Source organism: Pithys albifrons, chromosome 7, assembly GCF_047495875.1.
Source record: "Pithys albifrons albifrons isolate INPA30051 chromosome 7, PitAlb_v1, whole genome shotgun sequence".
Classification (NCBI taxonomy): domain Eukaryota; kingdom Metazoa; phylum Chordata; class Aves; order Passeriformes; family Thamnophilidae; genus Pithys; species Pithys albifrons.
This window is the reverse complement of record NC_092464.1, coordinates 7,505,016-7,525,317: the sequence shown is the minus strand read 5'-3', so window position 1 is coordinate 7,525,317 and position 20,302 is coordinate 7,505,016. Positions and strand designations below refer to the sequence as shown.

The 20,302-nt window shown below is 39.0% G+C and overlaps 1 protein-coding gene across 12 annotated transcripts in view; it reads left to right on the top strand.

Annotated features, from left to right (window-relative positions):
- Nucleotides 1-20,302, top strand: part of KMT2C (lysine methyltransferase 2C) — a 193,399-nt gene that overhangs the window by 36,196 nt on the left and 136,901 nt on the right. For all 12 annotated transcript variants that reach the window (XM_071560791.1, XM_071560795.1, XM_071560794.1 and 9 more), the window contains one exon: nt 12,165-12,253. In XM_071560791.1, coding sequence (XP_071416892.1) covers nt 12,165-12,253 — 89 coding nt within the window. The remainder of the gene's footprint in view (nt 1-12,164; nt 12,254-20,302) is intronic.

Sequence of the window (20,302 nt, the reverse complement as noted above, 5' to 3'; positions counted from 1 at the left end):
AGGCTCCCCTATGTAACAAGGAAAGGGACAACAAGAGCCAGGGCTTGAAAACTGAAACCAGAGAAGTTCACAAAAGAAATGAGCATGAATTCATAAGGAGGAACAAATGACAAAGGGAATGGCAGAGTGAGTTCCTTTCTGAAGATGGGCATCAGTCAATTACAGTTATTGAGTGATAGTTACGGTTATTGGGCTCGCATGGGTAATGATTCTGGCATTGAGTCCAGTGAATTTGTGAGCAGACTTTGGTTTTGACAGCACTCCCTGTAGCAGCTTTTCCAGGGATGGTGTGGTGAATGTTGAACACCTTTGAAGATTCTTTTCAAATGTAGTCTTTAATGCATTGATTGCAAAAGACAAATGGTTTTTAAGGTTCCGAGGACATAGCATATACCTCAATTGTAGTTATTTCATTAGCATAGTAAAGGCTTTCAGGTACTTTAATGAGAAATTTCAGTGAGCAAAAATACAGCAAAAAAAAAAAAAGTTATGCAGAAATAATACTGAAACAAAAAGTAATGCATTTAAAGGTGAAATTTATGTGTGCCCCAATGGTGAAGTAGCCCATGCTGTGTCCTGTTGTGTTGCCAAGACAGAACTTGGGTAAATCTGAGTAGCATTAGGGCCACTAAGTTACATGTATGTGCTTCTCTCTCTGTGTCACCTTCACAAGCGGTTGCCAGTGTTGCTCTTTCATAGCTGCTCTGCCAGCTTTTGATACCTGAAAAAACTTCTAAAAGGTTTGATTAAGATAATTTTTGAGGCTCTGTGGTCTGGTGAGTAGAACTGAATTTTCATGCTGTAAATGTTAATTAGAAGCATATGTGTATATGTAAAAAGCAAGCTGAAATAAAAGTATAAATATCTTAAGAAGCTGTTGTTCCAGAAGGTCTGTGCTCAGAAAAGATTAGGTAAATATACAAATAGTCCCATTATAAATCAGCTACAGTATCATTTCTGATTATCTTTGTTACTTGTTTTTCTGGTGGCTTGTGAAAAAAAGTTAGGAAGTGAGGGATTTAGATTTTAATTTCCAAATCCTTTTAGGCAGCATTACTTGCACCGTCACCAAAAGAAGCTTCACTTGCTTTATTCCCTTCCCTTCTTTGGTAGTAACTCTTTCCAGTCACTGCTGCTCTCCCTGGCTGCTTCCAGCACAAACACTCGTGAACCTCTAATGAATGAGAGAGACTGATGTGGATGAAAATTAGCTCATTTGTTGGGTATAAACTCAATCCGTGTTAATTAAATTTTGTTTTAGCTTTATTTCTAAGTCTTTAGGTCAGCACATTTGAATCCCGAACATTTTGGTGTTTTTCTCCATAGTGAACATAAATTTTGGGAATCAGTTCTCTATTACCTTAAAAAGCCATTTCCTTGCCTTTTTAAACTGAGGATATCTGAAGAACTGAAGAGGGAGAAGTTGCAGAACTCAAGGACCTTTTGCAGCTTTCAGGGCAGTAAATAGGGTAAGCTTACAGCCTGTGTGTCCCTGGATGGTGGCCTCAAAGGAACTTGACCTGGAGGTATCAGTTGGTCCTCTTGGATGACTTCCATTGTAGTAGTTGCTGTCCCAGGGTTTGCTGGGTCCGTGCCCCTCTCATGTGACACAGATACAATTTTGTTTATAACTCTGACCTGTATCGTATGACGTAGGCTGAGCAATAAGTCACTCTCTTGCTGGCAGTTCTGCCACAGCCTGATCTCTCCTCGTGCTGGGGAGGGTGAGGGTGTGAAGGTGGTAAGATGGTAGAACTCCTCTTGTATCAGGTGCTGGAAAACCCATCTTTTTATTACCTTAGCTTTTTTCATGCTTTTATTTAAGGTTTTATTAAAGGAATGAGGAACTAAGAATTAAAAAAGAATATAAAACTAATACTTTTTTAAAAATACCATTAATTCATATATTTAATCTTAATGGGCTGAAGAATGGCATGGAGGAAAAATAGCACCTTGGACCAGTTTGTAATAGGCTCAAATAAAAGGTGGTGAAATTTTGAGAACATCGGTGAACAGCAATGATCATTGACTTCAGTAAAAATGATAACAGTTCTTTGAACACAAGTCTAGAATTTCTCTACTGTAATTATTTGGAGCTCTTTGTAACCTGTCTGTAATTGTCAAAAGGCAAATTTGTGTCTTCAGGTTATAAGAAACCTCTTCAGGGATGGAGAAAAAGGTGTTGGCATGTTTTTGTTAGCAGGATGCAGCATTTCTGCCTCACCTGTGCCCCTGGAGATTGATATGCCTGTTTATACAGAAGCTTTTAAGTGTGTTTGAAGATTTGTATTGTGCTTGTGCTTTGGATCATTGGTTATTATGCTACTTGTATTGTTGTTTATATTTCACAATAGTATTTCCAGGAGTTTATTTACTCTGATATAAAAATAGTTTCCATGATCTGGCTTTTAGGATTTACGTCTAGTTTGCAAATGATTTTGTTTAAAGAAAAACAATTCCTGTGAATTAATAATTTACACTGACACCCATCTGATTCCATTGCCCATTTTCTTCCTAGATCTATTTTTATTTTTCTGAGGTTTTCCAAGCCTTCTGAATAAGTTTTAATGGATTTTTAATTAGCAAGCAGATCTTGTGTTTTTCCCTTTAGCTTTCTCAGGTTTAGCAGTTTTATTGAAAGAGAAATATTTCATAATACTTGTTGACATTATCTGAAATAAAAATGTGTTTCTTTATAAGGAGCACTAAGGGTGCTAACAGATGGAAAAGATATGTGGTGATATGACATTCATTTCTGTTGTATTTTTTTTCCTGTCTAAATCCATTTTAGATGGGTAATGACAAACTGTAGTTGACATGCAAGAACTACTTTTCTTACATGCCATCAATTAATTTGAGGATTATAAAGAAAATTCTATCTAATGAGTTGTAGACCAGCATGTTGTATAAAAGCAGGTTATTTATATCTCTCTGGGTACTGCCCTTCCTTTCATGTCCTGATCCTTGTAGTTTAAGCTTAAGTGCTTGTTTAAGATGAAAGCTTAAATACATTGATACTGTTGTCCACAGATTCTGTGTAAACACAAGTTCAGGTGAAACTGGTGGATGGACACCTTTTTCAGGAAATCCTGTAACACACACCTGAGGGACAGACAGATTTTTTTTTCATTATATTAGTGGGATCAGATATATTTCAAATACATAAGAACAAATAGAATTATTTTCCATGCAATCTCCAGGACAGCTTATGTTTGCTATGAAGTGTAAAGACATGAGTAAAATTGACTTGAGGCAAAAGATATTGAGCTTTATTCAATGAGAAAGTGTGAGATGTTCTGAGTTGGCTGATGCATTTTGTTAGATAGAAGATCTGGAAGCCTCTCAGAACTATGCTGTGTGAGTGGGGTTTAGTTTATCATAAATGTTGAATATTTGGATCCTTTGTTGAGTGTCCTAGCTGAGTTAATGATGAATAAAAGCAATGTTTGGAGTATGCAGACTATACTTGCTGGGTACAGAATCCCTTTTTTTGAGTAAAATTTTAGCATTAGATCATTCAGTTGTTTGTGTATCTGCACTGTGTATGGCTGGGTGTTAAGACAGACAGCACAGCCTCTACCTGCACCTGATATATCCAATGAGAATATTTACCTTAAGGAAACAAAAGAGAGAATCTTCACAATGTTCCTGTGGTAAGACTCTGTCAAACTGCAAAGTTCCAAAAGGAAATCTTTAAAAATGACTTTTAATTAATGGTGCTAAAATTACAAAAATTTGTTCACAGAGACCAAAACTTCCACCAAGTTCCAAGTACTTGGCAGCTGTTTCTCATGTGTGATGACTCAGATCCGCTCAGTTTTATGTACAGGATCTTGAAATCACCAGACATGAGAAGTACAGCCCTTACCATTGTATTGACACCTTTGTTCAGAAGAGAGTAGCAGGCAAACCCTGTAGCATATGAAAGAGCAAGGAGATGGCTAATTCTTCAAAAAGACATGAGGCTGGTGCTCCTGTGGGTAAAAATTCTGGGCATTGTGGCTGTCACAAGATTGGAGGAGTTAAAACTTGGCATAGTCGTCATCATGGAGAAACACATCGTGTGTTCGGGTCTGAGTGGATGCCTACACTGCCCATAAGGAAAAGCAGTGCTTGGTGCAGGAGCATATCCAGGTGCAATTTTATTTACTTAGAGGGCAGAGAAGTGTGGACCAGTACCATGTTGGATGGGGCAGGTGCACATGTGAAACTCTCGCAAAGGTTGGAAGTGTGTGGGTTTGACAATGCCAGTGGTCTCTCAGCTCTTTCTGTTGCCCTTTCATTCCCTTTGTCTGTCAAAAGAGAACATGTGAAAACATTGGGTGGACTTGCTAAACATTATTTAGCAAATTTACCAAACACAAACTGTTGTCTGGAGGAATCATAAGAACAGAGCCATTACCAAGTCTGGAGCCAGGTGGAACTGACAGAACAGAACTCGCTGGGGTTGGAAACATGCAGGTGGCTGTACTTTTAGCTCTTGGTGTCTAATTTGGTTCCAGAAAAAGTTTTAAAAAATATTGCAAGTGCAGCAATTTTGGTGTGTTGTTTCGCATCATTTTGTTATTGAGTATGGCCAAGTGCACTGGTAACATGCATAAAGGATGTAGTTTGTGCAGAACTGCAGATATATAATGTGTTGGATGGTTGTAATTGCATCCAAATGGTTTTTGCATTTTTTTCTAAAATATATATAATCGCATGTAAAGTGTTTTGTGTTAGAGCATAAAACTGTACAGGCTACCTATCAGTGGGAAGATGGTTCTTGAGAAAGAAACCTGTAGCAGTTTTTGATGCTGTACATTGCTGGGTTAATCTGACAGATAGTTCATGGAAAGTAGTTTTCGTTTATAGAATTTATAGATGTCTAAACAGTCAGTTTGAAAAGTAAAAAAAAAGAAAGCTGAAAGATCTGAAAGTATTTTATATGATTTCTACTCCAGTATTTGAACTGTTTCCAGATCTGAACAATCCATACAAGTAGATGAAGCAACCTGGCTTCATACTTTAGCATCAAACTCAGATTTTCCCATGTAGTGGTATCGCAGCAAGGTGTGTGGGAGTACATTGCAGTGTAGTAGCCCTAATGCCAGTGTTTCAGTCTCTACCTGGCTGTAGCAGAGCTGTAACTTCGTGGGCATTCTATGGGCCCATGTGAAAATTACATTATATGCCTACAACTGTTAATGAACTGTTAATCAATGATACTGAATCTTCCTGGTTTGATCCTTGGCTGCTCTGACCCTCTTGTCTCTCTTCCCAATGCACTGAGGATGTTTACAAGTGGGTAACAAGTTGGGAAGAAGACTTGGTGCCTTCTCATTAGTAAGGCTGTGTTTCAGCTGTGATAGTCTTCATCTGCTTTATCTCTTAAAAGAGCAGTTCCAGGCTCAAACTGAGCAACTATAAATAACTCCAGGGAGGAGCAGACAAAATGCTGCAGAAGGGTGCTTTGGCCAGACCAGCCTCTTCACCCAACAGAGTAGAGCTTCAGGCTCCTGGATCTGGTGGCCTTCTGCAAAATTGAGTTGAGATAAAGGTTTTCCAACAGTGAGATGACATGCCTGTTACAGTAATTATGCCTCTCTGATTCAAGTAGACAGTCCTGATGAGTGCCTGCAGGCAGGGCATCCTATTTGCCTTTTCTCAAGTCTCCCATGGAAAATAATTTTGCTCAAATATGGGCCTGAGAACCCCCACAATACAATTATGCAAGGACAGTTGAAGTTGAAAATACTGATAAACCAAACTTCACATTTACTTCAAAATACTAATTCATTTGGCGTTAAAGTTGTTACAGCTGTGCAATGCAGATTCATTTTGACACTTTACTCCCAACCTCTCAGGACAGCCTTATTTCTTCAAGAACTCTGCATTAATCAGTGGGTCTCCTTTGTATTTGCTTACTTTTTGTAAACAGTGACTGTACTTCAGAATGAAAGCAAAGATGCATCTGTGACCAAATAATTTTTGAAAGACTTCTATTTGCATTTCTTTGGGCAGCATAGGAAATCTTTCACACATCTCCCTTTGACAGGGGAGTACTGGGAAAGTTTAGCTGAGAATCATCCAGCAGAGGTAGGCTCTTTTTATGCTTTTTCTCAGATATCACTGATCTCAAAGGCTCTAATATTTTTTCAGGTGTTTATTGCTCTCAGAGGTAACTGTATAAAATATAGATGTGAGAAAGTTTCAGCTCTGAAGATGTTGCAGCCTGGGTGAATGAGTAACATTGAGTGAATGAATAATGTCTCTTAGATCGCTACTGGTTAGAGGAGGTGTAAGATGGGAAGTTGCAATGTTTTGGTTCTAAACACAAGCTGGGTCACTTCTCTTTGATGTAGTATTTCTGAAAAGATTATGCTTTATAAATCAGAAGCATTAAGGAACACAACTTTTCTTTGATTGTACCAGGAGACTAATAGGCAATATCGAATATATTTTTGAGATCTTTTCGTAATGAAACCGAAGGTTGAGCAAGTACTATGATATTGTAATTAAAGTCTGGTTCAGCAGATGCTAAACAAAAAAGTTTTTCTATAGGCTTTCACTTCTCTGTAATACTAAAAGTCACCTTTCACTTGTGATGTGTCTGTTGCACATCTCTTCCATACATAGGATCCCTCAGCCTTTAATATACGCATACCTAATATAAAAAGTAAATGGGAAAAGACTACATGTAGCATTCTTCTTTTACTATGTACAGAAGAAAATATTGTGGAGGGTGAGACAAGTGCAGAAATTATTTTCACCTGTTACTGATTGTTCAATTAAAAAATCCAGCAAAGAATTTTTTAAATCAGAGTTAAGTTTGAAGCTGAAATGAATATGGTAGTGACTTTCCTATTTTAGGCTTGTTAGTGTTTAGAGCTATTGAAATTAATTCTAACTATGTGACATCTGCCTTGCTTCCAGAGCCTTGTTCTTCATTTTATCCAGACTTGATTTCAAATTTTCTCACTGCTAGAAGTAATAAAGACTAAAGTAGTGTTCAGAGAGGGGGAAAAAACTTTTCCTTATTGATATTTCTTGAATTAATTTTTGCTGTGGTTCCCTTCACATGGAGCTACTAGCTGAACCTTAGGTATTTTAACTTCTGCTTAAGCACAGTTAAACTTTTACAGCTGTACTTACCACTTACGGTTCAGTAGCAGTGTGAGCATGAGCTTTTGCACACCTGTTAAAGAGGTTCTTGAAAAGAGGGTAACAGCTTTCACTTGTGAAAGTGCCTGTGAGCATTGATTCCTTACTAGCCGTGCTGATGGCAGCACTTAATTGAACCTTTTTATAAATCTTTCCTGTACCATCTTCCAGTGTAAGGCTGTGGACAGATGTTCATTTTACAAGACATCTGTGCTGGTTTAGGATGTTACTGTATCCCAGATGTTACACTGCCTTTTAAGGTTATTGGCCCGGTTTTATATATGTCGTACCATCATTTTGCTCCATGGTTTGCAAAGCAGAGGAAGGGAGGGAGTTTCTCCCTTTAATGATGTAGAGGTTTCAACATTTGGGAAAGAGGGGGAAGCTCTGGAGTGGCTCATATGTACCTGTTTTCATAAGCCTGGGACAAAATGCACTGGATTAACAAGGTAATTTTGATGGATGGTCTGAACAGTCACATGATTTTGTTGATAGCAACTTAGGGAGGACTTGCAGAAACTGCTGTTTGGCAGTAACTTCTGGGTAATCATAAACTAGCAGCCTGGCAGTGACAGGCATCTGAGGGTAGTAGCTTTGTCTGTCATTTCATGTAGCTCCAGGAAATGTTGGCCCATGGTCTTATTCCTGATCACTTTGTGGAAAGAATGAGTAAGGTCCAAAATGTACTTTTGACCTACATTGTACTTGTCCAATTATGGTGCTATTGATATGACCTTCAAAAAATGGAAAACAACCCCCCCCCAAAAAAAAAAATCTCCCAATCATACAGAAAAGAGAAGAAAAGAAGCAGTACCTGATTAGTGTCAGATGAATAAGACACTTGCCCATGTTCTCCCAGCACTGTGCATCGTGCTGCTCTTGTGCATTCAGCAGGAGCTGCTGAGATGCCTGGTGATCTCCCAGTGTTGGTGAAGTCATCAGGGCTTTGAGAGCCTCAGCAAGGCTTTCCCCCTGTGCAGAGGGAGTACTTAATGCTCTGCTGAGCCCTGCAAGAGGTTTTTCTGGGCTTTTTATTCCCCTTTGGGCTAAATCTAATTAGTTGCTTACCCAGAGAAGAATTACGTGATTTTTGTTTACTATGGTATATTTAAAGATGGAGATTAATGAAAGGCATTAGTGAAAAAAGCTAATTGATAAAAAATTTAGGAGTAGGTCACAAAGGATTTTGATGAATGACTCTGTTTAATGGAAATATGAGTAAAATTATTTTAGACAGTAATTGGATTCAACTGGAGTTCTATATTAATAAAAAAGTGTAGTTTTGTCTTTGTTGTTGACTTTATTCCATGAAATGCTGAATGTGCTTTAAACACTTCAAGAAGTTATATTTCTCTCAGTGGATCTGTTCTTTTAAGCAGAAATAGATGTGCTTTTGTTTTTTCCCTGTAAATGGAACTCTGTTTTAGGAAAAAGGCAAACGAGGAAGCCATGGCAGAGACTTTGGCAGCAGTTCAGGCGTGTACCAAGCTCTCTGCCTGCCCACTGACTGATATTTATTGTTTTCTGGTGGAGTCCTTATGGGTCAGGCCCTGCCTGTACATTTTGTTCTGAGTTTGAGAGGAGTAGGAGATGTGGCTCATCTGTGTTCAATACTTCTGGCATCACAGGCTGATGGGGTTTCTGCAGCGTTAATGTAAAAGCATGTTATAATTACCCCTCCTTGTAAGAAATGTTGGGTTGAACTTCCCCCAAGATGTAGAGCAGAACTGAGGTTATAATGTCCAGTACAGTGGTTGTAGTCCAGTCCTGTCTGGCTTTGTGTGAGTGAAGGGGAATAGTCACTGGCTGTTGTTCCTTAATTGTTTTAAGGCAGCAAAAGCTGTCCCAGCTCTGTCTTACCCCCACAGCCTTTTCACATCCTCCTTTAGAAGTCTGAACTTGAGAAGTAGTCAAGTCCCAGGCAAAGAACAGAGCACAGCTTGCTTTTCCTACTCTATTTAAGAGGGAGTGGAATAAGTAAATAGAAAAATAAAAGATAAACAGGGTTTGTCAGTAGAAAAATGTAGTGTTATGCAAACCAGCCAGAAGTTTATGTATAAAACTATTAAAGAAAATCTATAAACTTAATGCAAATAACATGAAACAGTCCATTCTTATTACAAATGCTGATTATAACCATTAGGTGTGCTATATGGCCTTCTTAAATAGCATTTGCTGTGGAAATATTAAATTATAGTTGTCAGTACAGTGTATATTTCACTGTTTTCTGACTTGAATTATTTTTTTGTCTAAGCCAAACATAAATTTGTAGGCTATAAAATCTCTTCTGATGTTTGGAAAATGAATGTAACTAGCAAAAATAAGTTAATGATATAATCAGTTTTATTTAAAACCTGCACAGCATTATAACGCCTTTTTGTAGAATATTTGGGAGACGGGAATGGCAAGAAATCACCAGACATGGTTATATCTTTTGCTGAAAGAACCAATATGTTTAATTAATTGAAACCTCTGATTTTCCTTGGTGTTAAATAGGTTGCTAAAATGCAATAGGGAGTTCAAGGAGTGAATATTGCTCTTGTTTAAATAAAATGTTTAAAAAGGCTTTGTGAGGTACTTTAGTGTTCAATACATGAACTGTCATTTTAATAGAAAATCTAAAACTCTATATAAATTATTAAATAAACATAAACAGTCATCATCTTCAACTATCCAGCAAGTGTCAGCTGCAGAGCTATGTGTGGGAATACTGAAAAGGGATACTTGTGAAGAAAGCAGAATTACCATTTGATGTTTGTGATGACTTCAAAGGAATCCTTGTTTAGTATGGGCTTGGAACTTTTCATTGCAGTCGGATAGCTGGTAGAAGAATAATTGGGATAGGATTTAGAAATAATCCCTGTTCTTAGCTGGTTGTGTTCTGTAAAGCTTTTGAGCATTCCTGCACCAAGGGAAGTGATTTCACTTACCTGCATTCCCACCCTTTACCTTGGTGCTGGCTGATATATTAGGATGTTGTGAAGAATTACAAGTAAGCTTTGGATTTTTTACTAACTGCATTGTTTTTTTAAGTGTTATAAGAGTGTTACCTTTCTTGCTGTCTTGCTGGAAGATCCTGTTCTATCCAGTGGAAATGATGTTTCACTTGCTCTACTCTCTACTCTGTGTGACCATCTCAGATGCTGCTGTGAGAAACATTTGTGTCCTTCCCACTTCCAAAATATGTGTCCACATTCAGGCCAGTCCACTGGTCACTGTGCCCTGGATATGGTGGCTGAAGGAAAGAGGATAAGAGAGTTTCTTCTGGTGGCTGTGCAGTTTATTCTGGTTTGAATATTTGTGAAACATGAATTTTAAGAGACTACAGTGGGAAGCTTGTAAAGTGGCAAATAACTGAAGGGGATGCTGGATTCTGTCTCCTCTAGGGCAGCTATTTCTTATTTTGTGAGTTATGGATATGTTGTCAGTGCTTATGGATAAGCAGGCAAGGGAAAAGATAATCTTGTAATCCCTTGGGTTCCCACTGTGTTCATGTTTTTCGGCATGATCCTGAAGAAATTTTATAGGGCTGTCAAGAAAAGTCCTTCTGTCCTTCATCTCTTCTCACTTTCTTCTTCCCCCCAGCTCTTTTGCAAATCGAGTGGGTTTTTTTCTGACTTTATTTTGAGCCTCATTTTAATTCTTCTTTTCCTCATTTGCAGAGACAAAAATGATTCCAGCACAATTTGAAGGGGTTGTTATGTTAGACAGTCCAAGACAGTCAATCCTCTTCTAGCAGGAGGGCAACCTGTGTAGACTCCAGAGATGGTTCCAGTTCTGTGCAGTTCTTTGATCCAAGAGAACCAAAGGCATTGCACGATGGAGTTTATTTTGTAGCGAGTGTAGCAGATCCAGTTCTGCGGAAGTAGTTTGGATAGATCCGAGTGCTATAACAGGCTGTACAAAAAAAGGAAATGCTGGTTTTGGAATGATTTAATAGCTTGAAAAAACCCAAACCCCAAAACCTTTTCTCCCCAGTGTAGAACTAAACCCAAACCTTTCAGAAGCCTCTGTGAAAGAGGAACTGGAGCAGTTTTGTTTGGGGAGGAGCAGGGGGGTGCCCATGTGCTGCCCTGCCTGGCATCCCAATTCAAGGCATGTTGGTTGGGTGAATGGTTGCCTGGGAGCTCTGGGACATTGGAACTGCTGAGATGCCCCAAACCGCTCAAAATTTGTGTACTTGGAATCAGAAGCTCCCAGGGTCTCCCAGGCTTTCTGTCAGCACGCCAGGCAGGTTGCCAAGTAGCCTGAAAATTTGGGAGGCAAGGTGCCAAGCTCTTGGCTCCCTTTCAAATGGGCTGCTGAACAGCTGGGAATCTGGATGCCTGGGCTTCCCAACAGCCCACCATGATAGTCGCTGAAGAGGCAGGCAGGGAAAAAAGGCTGGAATTTGTAGCAGAAACCTGCCTGCTTTCCGTCAGACCTTGGTTGAAATTGAAAAAAATCTGCCAGGTATTCCAGTTTTGACAGGCTGTCCTCATGTGATGACTTTTTTAATGTGATGACATCTAGTCATCTAACATTTTACTTTATGTGTCAAAATATTTGTTTCACTGAAAATAATACATGTTTCAATTTCATTGCCTTAGCATCATTATTATTCTATAGAAATTTCTTCCAAGGATGCTCTGGATGGATCAGTCTCTCTTTTGTAGTAACTACTGGCCAGATTTTGGGTAGTGTTCTCTCTTATCTCTCCCCTTATGTTGAGCAAACTGGGTGCTTGTATCTTAAAATTCACCTGATTTAATCTATTGTTTGACCAGTGAAAGTTCATTATTATATTCTTCTTCTAAAAATAATCAGAGAAACATAAGGGGCCAACTGCTGATTCAAGTGTACCTTTCTGAGGACATTACCTGTACTGGGGAAAAAGGCCAGGAAACTTCTGCTTCGTACAAGACTGAAATCATGGGTACATAATTTAGTGCTGATATTTATACCACAAGATGAAAGTATTTCAATCCTAATTTTAAAAGTGGCTCCAGTCTAAACATTGTTTTTCCTTCTTATGTTTGCAGGCCTCGGAGTAGAGGAAAAACTGCAGTGGAGGATGAAGACAGTATGGATGGTTTGGAGGCAGCAGAAACAGAAAACACTGTGGAAACAGGTACTGAGAGTATAGTGCTGATGGTGTCTGGGTATTGCTTCTCTCTCAGAAATGCATTTCATTAGGCAGGACTTTGGTAGACAAGAAATATTTCTTTAATTTTGTAGTACAAGATGTGCATTTGAGCAGATAGAAAAATAAAAAAAAATATTATTTCAAACTATTAATTTTAAGCTATTTGAAACTATTGTTTTTAAATAGTCTAATGGGAATGCTTTTTTAGTATAGATATGTAGAGGTTCTTTTTCTACTTTTGCAAGGCTGTATCTAACAAAAATAAAAGCTCTGAAGTGGTAGCTGCTGTTTGTGGAATACCTGCCAAAATACACTACTGCTTATTGACCTGTATCTTCAGATAACTACAGCAGATTATATACCAAAGGGATAACCAGCATAACCAAATGTTAGTTCTTCCTACTGCTGCTTAGGAAACAGGATAAATCTCTGTTCTTGCTTTTGTAAATATTTGTTGTGGTGGTACCCAGATGCTTCAGTTACCAGAGGGAGCTCATTGTACTGGACTGAGTACTGTTGAAACAGTTTGTGATTTCTGTTCTGGCGGTTCAGGAGCCCAAAGAGACAAGCAGATGAGCCAACACATGAGATAAAGGCCATGGTGAAGAGTTGTCTTCTCTTTGCCAGGCACGTGTTTGTAGCCATTTGCCTGTTTTTAACCAGGGACAAGTTTGTTGTCTTGCAGAAATAAGCCTTAAAAATGCATTGACATAAAAGGGTTTATAAATCTAATTACATGGCCCTGTATGTGTAATGGGGAAAGTGGAGGGAGGTGCAGAGACATGAACAGCAGAAGCTGGTTGTCAGGGCAGCAATGCCATGGAGATGCCACCTGAGTTAAAGGAGTTGGCTGATTCCTCTCAGAGCTGCTGGGTGAAGAAGTTAGATCTGTGAGGTCCTTAAAGAGTAAGATAAGAATCTGTGCTTAGTGTAGATTTGTAGGGAGAAGAAGTAGGGGACCTCAAAAGATTCATTTTTGCAGCAGCTGGTTGCATGGGCCATGCAGGAACGCGGCTGCAGTGGTGAAAACCATAGAGGAGGAGGAGCCTGACATTCTCAGGTGAATGGAGGATGAGCTTTGACTGTTTATGCTGGTCACTTGCTTCATACTTGCCAGGTGGTGAACGATGCTGAGAAGTCTTTGTGCTCATGACTCGAGGTTTTGAGGAGTGTCATGAGTGTTTAGTCACAACTTGTGTTGAGTTTAAGTGTTGTGAATACCTGTGGGGGGACTCTAGATTAAAGCTTAATACAAGGATCCTTCATTGTTTTATTGTCTGCTGTTTTTCTGCCCCTGCTAATAAACTGTTGGTGGCAGTGAACTTGCATGGTCTTTTGCAGTTTCTACAAGTAGGTTAAAAAAGTTAATAAAGTTCAAAGTGAAAAAGTTGGAGCAGGTGTTTGTGTGTAGAAAAACAGAGTCATGTACTCTACTTATGGCTCTTACCTCTCCCGTGTGTTAGAAACAGTCTTATTAAAATCAACAAAGGGGACAGAAAGTGTTATTATAAGTGAGAAGTTTTGTAAATTTTAAACATGTTAAAAAAAAAAAAGAAAAAAACAACCGGAAAAGAAATACAAGCTTAACAACTGGTAGCTACTGTGTAGGAAATTCAGTGATAGTTGTATTCTTTTGGCTTTTGTGACTATTAACAAAATTCCTTAACAGATATCTGAGAGCAGGTTTTGCTTCAGAGGAGACAGGGGCACAGATAATTATTTTTAAGGCTCCAGGAGTGAATATAGATAAGTCTCTCCATTACTTTCCATCAAAATAATCCTGGCTGTCACAGAGAGCTGATGCTCATTCCACAGGGACAGACAGTAGTGGAGCACTGGGCTGGAAGTCCCAATGGACAAAGACTCCTCTGAGTGTGATGCACCATCACTTCAGTGCTGAGCCCAGAGTGGGTTTGCAGACTGTACTCCTAACTGGAAAGATGCTATGTGAAAATATATAGATCTGAAATCACATTTTTACAGGGGAACCAAAATAGACTTGAAAGAGCATTATCATGTTGAGCAATTTGATAGAGACAGCGTCGCAATTATGCTATTTTAAAAGTTGAATGTGACTTGCTAGAGTTTTAATCATATTTGAAAAGGCTACTGCATCTAAAACTTATTCCAGGCACTTACCTGTGTTAGTGAAAAACAGTGTAGGAGAGGGAGTGATTCCAGTTTGTTGTTCTGTGTAAAACAGTGTTATTTGAAGTGTATTTATGTACTAGTTTATTAATTTCTACTTTGACTATAAATGTGTTTTGTTTTCTTGCAAATAGTGGACTTGCCAACAATTTTCTGCAGTAGCTGGCAAACCAAAACACAATATAGTAATGTTACAAAATTCAGAATGAGATTGTCTGAACATCCTGATGTGTGACTTGTGACATATTTTGAGTCTCTGTGTTTCTAGCTTCTTTTGCATTGTTTGGGTCATATGTTGAGGATAATCAGGAATTCTTTTACTGTGTGAGATTTTTGTTTCTTGTTTGTTTGGGTTTTTGAGGTTGTTTCTGTTTTATTTATGGAGTCTAGCATTATTGGTTCCCTTTTGTGAATTAATCGAGCTCTATAAAATGGGACAAGTCCGTGTTAATGTTGTATTCAGTATAATGAGCTCTGCTTTTAGGGAAGGGAGCAATGGAGGAGGAATGAGAACTCTCCTCACAGGAAGGGGAAAGGAGGTGCTCCATGTAATCCCACCTAGAATAAAGAAATGTCTTCTAGCTGTCAGATCTTTTATGCGGGAAAAAGCAGAGGGTGTGGAAGTATCAAACATTATTGCCATTTATAATGTTAATACAAATATTTACTTAAAAAAGGGGGGGTGGTGGTTTGCAAAAATTCCTATCTAAGGGCTCTTTTGCAACGCTGAGGCACAACTGTTTTAGTTTCAGTTTGGGAAGCAAGTTCCTGCCCTTACCAGAATTCTGTAATCTCACTTGTAAAATGAAACAGAATTGGAAGCAAAGCAGGGTAAGCCTTGTGCTGCTCTGATCATTTCAGTGTGGCTGGTTATCCCTGCCAGTGATTCCTGAGCCCTGTCCATCTTCTGCCAAGTACTGGGTTCACTTTGGTATAGATGAATTCTTAAGGTTGGAAAGAAAGGAGAGATTTGGAATTGGAAAAAGGAAATGCTGGAATTTGGCAAAAAAGATCTGTTTGGAATAAAGTAGACATTTTCTTGAAAAAATGGTGCTGACAGCTGCTTCTACTGAATCAATACATTTTCAGCTTCTTGTAAACCTCAGGGCAGATTCCTGTCCTTCACATACTGCCCCTGTCCCTCTTGCTGATCACTTGACTCCTCCTTTAGTGACTGTTTTGCTTTTCAGCTTCATGTTGGTCTTTCCAGCTGTCTATTCTTCCATTTTTCTTCACTGTGGTTTCCCTAGTGATGATGCACTGATATTTCTCTCTCTCACTGATGTGGTTACCTATCCATTCCATCATTTTAGTAGCACCCACAGCATCACAGAATGGTTAAGGATGGCTGGGACCTCTGGAGATTATCTGGTCCAGCCCCTGCTCGGGCAGGGACATCTAGAGCTGGCTGTCCAGGACCATGTCCAGGCAGATTCTGAGCATCTCCAAGGATTGAGACTCCACAACCTGCCTTGGCAACCTGTGCTCAGGCACTCTCACAGTAAAAAAGTCTTTCCTGATGTTCAGAGGGAGCCTGCTGTCAAGATTTTCCAACCATCAGCACCTTCCACCTTCCTGGTTACCAGCAAAATACTGTAGAATAGTTTGCTATAGAATAATATAATCTCCTATAGATCCTCTTGTGTTGCTTCTCTCCGTAATAGTAGTTTTCTTCTGATGAGTGAGTCTCTAATGGCCAAACAAATACAAACCAGAAAATTCTGAAAGCATGTGGCTTTGTGCACTCATCTATAGGCAAATATAAAACTGCTAATGTAAAGGAAGATATAATATAGAAAATACCTCATGATATGCATTCTGTAGGTTTGGTGGCCCTTCTCCTATTAATGAAGACTTGGCTTTTGCTTCTTTTCCCCACCCTCTGTTAGTTTCAGCAAGTTTCTGTACTTGGTATTTTCTTGGCTCTGCATTTTTAGTTGAAACCAAATTCTTTGTGTTAGTTTTTTGATTATTCCTTTTCTTTCCTTTGAGAACACTTGTGAAATATCTCAACTCATCCTAGAGTCTGAAATTCTTTGAGTCTTTGTGTCACATGAAAATGTTGAGATTCAGATCGTGATCAGGGAGTTGTGCAATGAAACAAATTTCTATGAACTTCTGAGGGTCTTGGGAAATTAATAGTAAATCCTTCAGGAATTCTATTTACCCTCCATACCATGTCAACCAGTTCTTACAGCAGTGCCCTCTCTCAGACCCTCACCTGCCCATGGTGTTTGGAAGCTTCAAAATTGCTGATAGATAGAAAAGCCTGGATGATTTTATCAACCAATAGCTCCTTGCCTGCATTATTGTTGTTAGTAACGCTGTTAATCAGACCCAGTGATGTTGCCTGACCAGTTGATTTCTTGTTGGAAGACTTCACATTAACTTTCTGAAGACAAGCCGTCCCCTCACCAGCCTCATTTGTCTCTGGGCAAAGCACAGAAGCTGCAGAAACAAACACTTCTCAGTGAAGGAAAGTTATTCAAGTAGAAGCTGCCAGGGAATTTTGGACTAGTTCAGAATCGCATCAGCTTTGAGACAGCCTGAAAGGCACTTTTATAGAGAAAAAAATTCTTGCAATATCCAGCTTATTACAGAAAATACAGACATCCTTAGCAATGAGATGAACCACACTGAGTAGAGCTTTGCATTAAGACAAAGTAAAACACACCTGAGAACAAGTCCTAGTTTGAGTGAATCCATGGCAAAAGCTCTTGGCCAGAGTTGTTTTAAAATCCATTTTGTGCTTTCCAGGCAGATATTGAGGCTTCATCACTTAGAACTCATCCCTTCCAAAATTAATGAAAGGAAAAATTAGCACCACTGAGGACTTGCTTGTAGATTAAATTTGTCCATAAATATTTGCAGCAAATATGTGCTTAGAAATGCATTTAAATATGTTTTAAAGGCAATTAATATTCCATGTACTCATTAGAAAAGATGTAGTTTATTCTTTCTTATGCTGCTGACTCGTACCTGTCCATCTACTGGAAAAATCAGCAGAACTGAAGCATGATGTTGTAATTATTATAAGCATCTTATTATTTTTGCATTATATTCTGGTAATTTGTTTGTAATGAGGAAAGCAAACACAAGAGGAAGTTATTTGATATTTGCCTTTAAATCATTTCAGGCTTACTTGATAATACCATTTATCATCATGCACACTTAAAATGGGCCATTTAGAAAAATCTGATTTTTTTGCCTGCTGACTGATATCTCTGTCTCAGACGTTTTGAGAGCTGGTGGAATCTGTTATTTCTAAATCAATTCTAACCTCACAGAGTTTTTCATCATGGAGGTTATTTCTGAAAGGCAACTTCTTTTTTTGCTGATTTATTCAATAGTGCTTTTGCAGTCTTGGTATCAAACTATGCTTTGTTAAACACAACCAACAGATTTTGGAAATTTTCAAAGACCCAGAATAGTCCACTTTACCATTACCTTGAAGGTTAGCACTGCTGCTGTGTCATTAGTGACATGATGGAAGAATCTGTGTTGACATTACCAGTCAAATTTATTGAAATAGTAGCCTGTGCCTTGTGTGCTCTGTACTCTTTTCCTCACTGGGAAAAGGGTGTTCTGTGTGTGTTTTAGTTCATAGAATCACAGAATGGTTTGGATTAGAAGGTATCTCAAAGTTCATCTCATTCCAGCCCTGAGCAGGGACATCTCCTTGTTCTGTGGACATGTCTTCATTTTCAGTAGTGCTGTGTTGAGGCTCAGTCTTCACTTTGGTAGAAGAAATATTAGAGAAATTCACTGCCAACGAATTAAAATCATGTACAAACCAGGCTGGTATTGGAGTCCCACAAGCATCACACCTGCTAACCCTTTTCTAGTTTAGGTACGAAGGGAAAGAAAGTAGTGGATAAAATAAATTTATTTAGGGTAATAAAAGAGGTGTCTACCTGCAAGGCACTGAAGAGTGACCGTAGAAAACAGAACTACTATTAAATTCAGTAGTAGTGCCTGTAAAAGAACATGTAAGGGAGAGTCATCATTGTAATTTGGTGTAAAGAAAAATCGTTCTCAAAGAGCTGTTACTACCTGAGCAAGTGGTGCTTTAGTTTTTCTGAGAATTTCAGGAGCTTCTATAAATCAAAGAAAGAAACAAATTCTAAGAAATACTGGCACAGGAGTAAGCGGAATAAAGCATCAGTTAAGTTTTTCTTTCTTTTTTACTGTTGCTTTATAAATCCTTGGCATCACTGCATGTTAAAATGCCATGTGCAGTTCTGCTTTCTCTTCTCCAAATGGATGAGCTGTAATTGGGAAAGTACAGGAAAGGCCACCGAGTACAAGAAGTAAGTGAGAGCTTCTGTGAGGGGATCAGTTAAGGTAAAAACCTTCAACTTGAAGTGATTTCACTGAGGAGGAATTTAATAGGGTCCCACAAAATGATGAGTGGTATGGAGAAAATGAACAGGGCATGGTGATTCATTGTTGTGCAGCACAAAAATTGGGGGATATCCAGGTCATGTTCAGAAAGCACAAGGGCCAGGTGCATTTGCACTCGGCATCTGCTGAAATTACAGAATTCATTGCTACTGAGTGCTCTGGGCATGTACAACTTGACATGGGTTTCAGAAAGGCCTGAACAGACTAGTGGAAAAATAATCAGATAAGTGCTGTTGAATACCCCTCCTAGCTTGGGAGGTTCCTCAGTCACGGCTCACTGGGAGCTGGTTATCCATAATATTGTGTCATGTTTTTAGAGAGACCAAAATTACAGTTTAAAGGGTCTTACATTGAAATCCTAATTTTTATTTTATAATGGATAAAAATTCTGCACAAAGTTATTTTCTGTATAAAATATATTTGACAAATAAGAGTTCTATCTGAATGAAAATTATTAAAATACACAGTGAAATGTACAAAAAAAAGAGTAACTGCAGGCTTTCTTCTCATCTCCATGTAACACCTGCTGCAGTAAGTAAATTATAGAATCACAGAATGGCTTTGGTTGGAAGGGACCTTAGAGGTCATCTGGTTCCATTCCCCCTGCCATGGGCAGGGACACCTTCCACTAAACCAGGTCAGTCAAATCCCCATCCAACCTGGCTTTGAACACTTCTAGGATGGGACAGCCGCAGGTTCTCTGGGAAACCTGTGCCAGTGCCTCACCACCCTCACAAGGAAAAATTTCTTCCTAATGCGTAATCTAAACCTACCCTCTCTGTTTGAAGCTGTTACTCTGTGATGTCTTCCAGAAAGGTAAAAAATAGATAAGTGGGGGTTTTAAAAGAAACACATGCAGCACTAGCAAAAATCCCCCCAAACCCCATTTCTGATGCGGTTGTATATTTTGTTGTTTGTTGTTGTGGATAAAATGTACTAATAATGTTGACTAAGATGAAGAAAATGTTTCTGTTGGTGGTGAAATGGTTGTTGCATGTGGTTATTACCATCACACTCAAAATCCAGTATGCTTTTTGCCCCTCTCTGTCCCATGGTTGTGTTTTTAACAGGCAAGAATATATGGCTACAAGCTCAGTGCAGTCCAAGCAATGGTGGCAGCTATTGACAGCAATCACTGTCCTTGGGGCCTTCAGTAGTCCTCAAGTTGTGCCAGGGGAGGTTTAGATTAGATATTAGGAAAATTTTTTCACTGAAAGGAGTGTAAAGCATTGGAACAGACTGCCCAGGGAAAGTGGTGGGGTCATGACCCCTGGAAGTGTTCAGGGAACGTGTGGATGTGGCGCTTGAGGACATGCTTTAGTGGTGAACACGGTGGTGGTCCTGGGTTGATGGTTGGACTTGGTGATCTTAAAGGTTGTTTTCACCCATATGGATTCTTTGTTTCTATGACATGCCTTAACTTGGCTCCCTGTTGTCCCAGAGGGTTATAGGTGACCTGCAGGGGCTCAGTTACCTGCAGTG